General features: G+C 47.8%; 1 protein-coding gene across 3 annotated transcripts in view; it reads right to left on the bottom strand.

Moving 5' to 3' along the window:
* Window positions 1–251: 251 nt before the first annotated feature.
* The window catches only part of KDM2A (lysine (K)-specific demethylase 2A), a 113,533-nt gene continuing 106,675 nt past the window's right edge, over window positions 252–7,109 (bottom strand). For all 3 annotated transcript variants that reach the window (XM_008572072.1, XM_008572073.1, XM_008572074.1), the window contains 4 exons: window positions 5,394–5,557; window positions 4,641–4,799; window positions 3,844–4,059; window positions 252–3,416 (listed from right to left, as the gene is read on the bottom strand). In XM_008572072.1, coding sequence (XP_008570294.1) covers window positions 3,235–3,416; window positions 3,844–4,059; window positions 4,641–4,799; window positions 5,394–5,557 — 721 coding nt within the window. In that variant the 3' untranslated portion in view covers window positions 252–3,234. The remainder of the gene's footprint in view (window positions 3,417–3,843; window positions 4,060–4,640; window positions 4,800–5,393; window positions 5,558–7,109) is intronic.

Raw genomic sequence — 7,109 nt, 5'->3', positions numbered from 1 at the left:
GGGGGGATGAGCAGATAGTCTCACACTCACATTTTTCACATCCATTAAAAAGTTCCCCTTGAAGTGAATGCTGTTTTTGACGTTTAAAAAAAAAAAAAAGCTGAGGAAATTCAAGTAGTTGCAGGTGCCCTGAAGTTCCGCTGAGGGGTGAGGCAGGCACACCCTGGCCTTGGCCACCAGCATGAGTCTGCGTGATCTTCTGACTCATTCCCACAAAGATACATACACACCCCCAAACAGAAAAGGTTTAGTTTTTGTTTTTAAAGAGTTTTTATTTAAAAAAAAAAAAAACCAAAAAACAAAACAAAACCCAAATCATAATATTTCTCATTGAAGGCTATTTCTTTTGTCTTTTAAAAATTTTATTACACAAATATCTCCCATTCCCCCACGTGTCAGAGGAAAGATGTTCTTGCTCTTTCTAAAACCAATAGTGTAGAACTTTTAGAAAACAAAACAAAGTCCAACTAGCTTCCCTCTTTCCCTGGCCCGAAATAACCCCAATGTGTCAACTGAGATAGCATAAGACTTATCCCCTTAATGCTTACATTTAATTTAAAATTTTTAGCACAACATTGGAGATTGACTCTATATCAGCAACAAAAAATATATATTTACAATATTTCTCCAAAAAACAAAAAACACAACCAAACCCTTTAAACATAGTGACTTTAGGAGTTTTATTTATGGAGCAGTTATTTATTTTTTTAATCACCAAGTGATTTTATATTATATATATATAAATTTTCTTCCTTTCCTTTGTGGTTTTTCGCCCCGCGGTGCTTGGAAAGATGGAGGCAGGGGGTATGGTCCTGTAGTCAAGAGGAGGGCAGGCTCTCCTGGCCAGGCCGGATCTAAGAGCAGATTGCAGGAAATGCGATGGAACTTCCTGGTTCCTCTGTCCCCAAACAGAGACACTTCTTTCCTCCACATGGACCAACCCTCACCTCTAAAAACCATTTTCCCCTCACAGTCCCAAAGAAAAGGGAAACCCAGTAAGGGTATCAGTCCACCTGCCGCCACTCCTGGGCTCCCTTTTCTGCTGACCAATTTATGTGCACGGTAAAAATGCTTGTTTTTCCAAACCAAAAAACAAACATAAAAACCAAAACCCAAAACAAACCATCAGCTTGGAAATTTCTGTGGATGAAATGTCCCAAAGTCAGAGGCACTCTCCCGGCACAATCCCTGCTCTTAAGGGGTCTCTCCACCTCCCCTTTTATAAAAAGACAACAAAACAAAATGAAGCAATCTTCAGTATTTTCCACAGGAGCAACCAAAAAAAAAAAAAGGCAGGAAGCTTCCAATTATAGGTCATTAACAATAATATTAATAAGGTTTTTGCTCAATACCCAGGGTTCTTTACAGAGAAGTTCCCCTAACTGAGGCACTCTGGAATAAGTCACTGGCATTTCCTCAAAGTTTCAGCCCTAGATCACTGGGGCCTGGAGACCAATGGAAGGGGCAGAGAGTCTTGGGAGCAGACTGCTGTTTTTAGGGTATAGCTAAGAAAATCAGCAGATTGGAAGAAATAGACATAATGCCACCCCTACCAGGACCCTAATAAGGCCTGTTAATGCCAGAGTCAAAGTGGGGTGAGGTGGCAAAGAGAGGACCCCTCTGCCTCTATTGCTTTGGAAATGGCAAGGGTGCAGATGGCATCTCTCCTCTGGGTGGCTCACACATCAGACCCCCAGTGCCTGGGCTCTGTCCCTTACCCTGGTAGGGCTTCAGGAGGAAAGCCTGAGACTGGGCTACAGGAAAAAGGCCAGGAAGGGATGGGGCTGGAGGACAAGAAGGCAGGGGCAAGGTTGTGCTATCAATATCCTTACAGATGGGGAGCAGAGTGCAAATTTGCGTCTATTAGCTCTTGCCACAGGCTGCTGCTATTGAGCATCTCCTCACACACTTAAATATTGACCCAAAAGAAATTCCAACCTTCCTTTCTTTCCTTTTTTTTTTTTAAAGTGCAAAAAGCTCTCTGCTGCCCTAGAGAGAGGATCTTTGGACAGGCCGTTCAATGCAAAGTAAAAGGGGGCAGCTGATGGGGCTCGACAAAGGGCAGTGGAGTGGGAGACATCTACTCCCCTCCCTACCGCCCTTCACACACACGCAGAATACACTCAGCCACACACACAGAGGCACATGCACACCCCCTTCCATGGCTGCAGGCAGAGGGCAGGTGACTGGCTTCTCAGCAGGACCCCCTCCCCCCTCCAAAAGGTGCCAGCCAGATCAGTGAGCTGCTGGGACTATGCAAAAGCCTGGGCTCTCGGAGGCTATACTAAACCAGAGGCCTGAAGGAGCCTGGCTGGGAGACAGGTGGAGGAGACTGCTACCCCCAGCTGAGGACATGCATCCTGGAAAAGCGCTAGTCAGGCAGGAATGAGGACATGTGGAAAAGGGCAGTTAGTGAGAGGCAAAAGAGAAAGGGGAAACATGGAGATGGTGCCTGTCTCAGAATCTGCCTGGGTAGCAGTGAAATGGGGGTGTCCCTGGGGTAGACAGTCCCAGCTCCTGAAGAATTTTAACCCCAATAAGTGCAATAAGGACCTCATAGAGACTAGCAGGAAAGTGTGGGGGTGGGGTAGGACAGGAAGGGGTGGAAAACCTCATTATGAGAACGAGCACAAGTGTTGGACAGAGTCAAGCTGAAGGGAGAGGAAAGGAGGGAGCACACAGACGTGGACGTGAAGCTTGGAACATCTCAACAGCACCAGTGTGATCTGCACGGGTCTGGCATTTCTGGGACTGCTGGTGCCTCCTGCATTAGCCGGGAGAGTGTGACGGAGGAGAGACACGCACTGGACACCACAAGGAGAACCTGGCCATGGAGACAGGGCTACTTTCTTCCCTAGGCGTTTGCTCAGAACCAGGCACTCCTGGGGACCATAGGTGGGGAGGAGGGGCCTAGGGCCCAGTACAGATGAGAGCTGCACAAACACCCCAACTGAGAGCCTGGCCTCCTGGCAGGCGAGCAAGCGAGCAGGCACCCGTACAGCACAGCCTGTGCTTTCCCCTCAGATCAATCTGCAACTCCCTTTTCCTTAAAAAGGAAAGGCTTAGTGTCCACCACCCTCTCTGCCCTGCCTGTAGGGGAAGGGCTCAAGGGACAGGAGAGCACAGAAGGAGTGTGACGCTGGCCTCAGAGCCCGTGCAGGGTCAGGGAGAGGCTCTCCTCGGTGGGGAGTCAGGGGAAGATTGGTTTCCTGTTCAGTCTGGGCTGGGTGTGTCTTAGCTGATCTTCTGTATCAGCTTCTCGTCAGACAGGCAGTAGAGGCTGTTGATGGACAAGTCTGAGATGAAGTGCTCGCAGGCTTTTCGAGTGATCTGCTTGCATCCTCGAAGGTCGATCAAGGTGACGTTGGCAATGCGCCGTAGGTAGATCAGGGTCTGGTCTGTCAATTTATTGCAACCTTTGGGAGAAAGTAGCCACAGGACAATGCTCACATACATATAGCCACAGAGGCCTTTCAATTCCCCTAGCCCTCTTTGTCCCGTAACAGCCTGGCACAGAGACCAGAAGTACCACTAGCAGTGGCTCCCTGCTGCCTCATTCCCAGCTCTGTGTGACAGCAAGCACAATGGCTGCAAGGCCGACCAAACTGCAGCTGGATGGTGGCCATGCATATAGGACCTGACTTAACTACTCAAAGCCTTGGTCCCCCATCAGTTAGAAAAGGGACAGAAATCCATGTCCTTATCCAAATGTGAAGAAACAAGTTAACCATGGTTCAATCAACAGACCCAAGGTCACTCTAGTTTACTGGTCAAGTTCCACGGAGGGCTGGGAAGTCTAGGAGGCACAGAAACTGTTTATCATAAAAAACTGCAGCAGCATACCTGCCATATTGAGCTCTGTGAGGGAGTAACGAGTGGAAGAGCCGACAGCAGTTAGTAGATTGGAGGACTGATCTGTAAGGTGGCTGCAGTGACTGAGATCGAGTCGAGACAGGAGGGGCATGTGGCGAATGATGAGGCGAAGTGTGGCATCCGTGATGTCAAGGCCTGCCAGTCGGAAGTCGGTCATGTTTCGGAGCTTGCTGCGATTGTCCTGACCTGAACAGGCAAGAAAGGAACCTACATCAAAACTTATCTAATCCAGCTCCAAAGCTCCCGGCAGCATCAGCTATGTGCTGGCCAGGCCTCCTTCAAGGGGTTAAGCAGAACTGCCCACACCTAGCCCTGCCTTCAGGGAGCGAGCAGTGTGTGGGGGCTGTTTCTAGGAAACCAGACAAGTTTTCTTTCTTCCCAGCTGCTAGATTATGCCTCACAAAGCAAAAGAGTATGTAAGGAATGCTCCTCCCCTTCCCACACCCCCACACTTTTCTAGACCATCATGCAAACAACTTTGATGCTCCACCTCAATGATGAAGCCTTCCAACATTTTCTAAGGCTTATACTCTCTGGGCCCCAAACTCCACTGACCCACAAAATGGACTTACTCCTTTGTTCATAGGTAGCTATCTGCTTGTAAATAGTTAACCTGTACTTGTACATAGTCCATTCTGCTCTCATTTTATACTCTTCTCTTCTTCCACAGCATCATTTCTGACACTACCTTAACTTTTGAGGATGATGTTTGTCGAAAGACAAAGCTACCCCAAGATGGACATAGAGAAGTCAGGCCTAGTGCATACCTGGCTTATCAGCCGGTGGAGTCAGCAAGTCCCGAATCTGAGGGTCCTTGATTCCTACTGCCCACCGAAGATCAAGGGTCCTGAGAAGGGGGCAGCTGGAGGTGCTGAGGGCAGAGACTGCAGACCAGGAACAGCCTGCTAGGAGTAGGTCTTTCAGTCCTGCAACAAATAGAAACAGAGACACACAACACTGTACTATATTCTGTTTACCAGCACATTCAAAGCCTCAACTATTAGCTCTTTTGAGCAAAATGAATGGATTTCCAGTTTAGTAGGAGAGGGACTATGTCCTAATCTTCCAGGAATCCAACACAAACATTATTATGGTATCCTACATTATATCTTCTAGCTTTGGTGTTAAACCAATTGCTTAGTTTCTACCAAAGCAATACAAGTGTGAATGACTTCCTATTTTTCCAAGGACTTACAAGGGACTGACCAAGACAATATCTGACTCAAGTTTCCTCATCTGTGGCTATGCTGAGGAGACCTGCAGGGCTGGCAGCGGCACCTGATCCCATTCTCTTTGTTGTCTAGTGCAGTGATTTGCCTGCTGGTCCAGAGTAAAGTCTTGGAGATTGGCAGTTAAGGTGGCCCTTTGTAAATCTTTTGCTAAGCAGAAAGGCAACAATGGCATGGGACTGCTTCCCTAAACTGCCCTAAAGCAATTCTAAGAAGCACTGCCAACAATGCAGCTTTCTCTGCCAGCTCCTCTGGGCCCCTGGAAGGACAGCAGCAGAGCTGCTCACCTACCCGGCAGCCTATTGACGAGCCATGTCAGTTGCTTTTTGGAGATGTTGGTCCAGCTGAGGTCGAGGCTGACCGGTTGCCTCTTGATGATGCCACTGAGAGCCTGGGGTACAATGGCCTTACACCTACTCAAGTCAATTTTTGTCCAAAGTCTCTTGTCGCAGCACCTGTGACAGAAGGGAAGAGAACTAGCTATTGTTGATATCCCTGTCAATGACACTCCCATCACAGGCTGCTGAAGCCTTCTGGGAGAAGCGGAGCACCTGGAGGGTCATTCTCCCTAGGTTTTTCCACAAGTGTACAATCATCACACCCTGTCATTTTTTGCTTCAAATAAGCCAAAAATTGCCTTGCCCTCTACAGAAACTAGACAATTTGCAAACCCATATCTTAAGTAGTTTATAACTAGACCAGTTAACCCTGATTTACTCTGGAGGGTTTGAGAACACAACAGTTGTTAAGAACACATAGCGAACAATATATTATAACCCCTCCATTTCCCATTAAAATGATATGGTTCCTAATGAAGTGTATATAAGGGAGCATTTTAAAATTTCTTGACTTCTTACTAGGCTTGCTCTATTCTCTCCCTCGTCAGTCACTTGCAGGTACCTGAGATGCAGGGTGCTACTCAACGCATCCATGATTCACCCTGCCTTAAGCCCACTACCATATCAGGCTGAAAGAGGCTCTTTATCAGGCTTACGGAGTCCTCACCCACCCTCGAGTTTCTGCCTCAGTGCTATCTTGACATTTTCTAGCCAGTCCAGACCAGAACTGAAAGGGAGGCCTGTCTTTCACTGCAGTCTACAAACCACACTTTAACATGTAGGCTTCCATCTAATACTTTACACCCCAGCCTTGCTCAGAGTCTGGCTGGCAGGGGAAGGGGAGACAGCATATAAGAAGAGTCTTATGTGCCTCGGCCTGGAAACCAGGGGGCTAGAGCCAGGCAGGCCCACTAGTCCTTCAAAGAGAAATATTAAGAGAATTTAGGTAGATCACCTGTTAATTCAAATTTGGGAAATAAACTCGTGTTAGCAAAGAATAGGGTATTTAAAGACTGAAAAATTTTTCACCAATGGTACATAAAACTTCTATGGCAGAAGCTAGCTCTTGCTGATACACCAGCACACACATCAGAATCCCCTGGAGGGCTTGTTAAAGCAGACTGGTGGGCCCACCCCTGAGGTTTTGATTCGATGCCCAGGATGGGCCCTGAGAATGGGCATTTCTAACAAGTTCTCAAGTACATGCCACTGGTAAGCACACCACACTTTGAGAACTACTGTAATAGGGTGTGACCCAGATAAAAGGATACATCCTAGAGCTTAAGAAAAAAGCAACAATGCCCAATGGAAAGCTCTTTGTTCATTATCACTGGAGATTTCTCCTCCCAAGTATCTGTTAACTTGAGAGCTGGTAGGTCTTGTTATGAAGGAAGCTTCAAAACTGGACCTTGCAGGGGCTGGCCCGGTGGCGCACTGGATAGTGCGCCGCTTGGGAAGCGCAGCGGCGCTCCCGCCCGAGGGTTCGGATCCCACATATAGACCGGTTCCCGCTCACTGGCTGAGCGAGGCGCGGGAGCAACGCCGAGGGTTGCGATCCCATTGCCGGTCCCGGTCCGGTACGGGGGCGACAATGAAGGTTGCGATCCGATGCTGGACACGGAAAAAGACAAAAAAAAAAAAAAAAAAAAAAAACAGGACCTTGCTTGTT

Source organism: Galeopterus variegatus, unplaced genomic scaffold (genome assembly GCF_000696425.1).
Source record: "Galeopterus variegatus unplaced genomic scaffold, G_variegatus-3.0.2 Scaffold752, whole genome shotgun sequence".
NCBI lineage: Eukaryota > Metazoa > Chordata > Mammalia > Dermoptera > Cynocephalidae > Galeopterus > Galeopterus variegatus.
The sequence above is the reverse complement of the archived record's forward strand: the minus strand, read 5'-3'. Positions and strand labels throughout refer to the sequence as shown.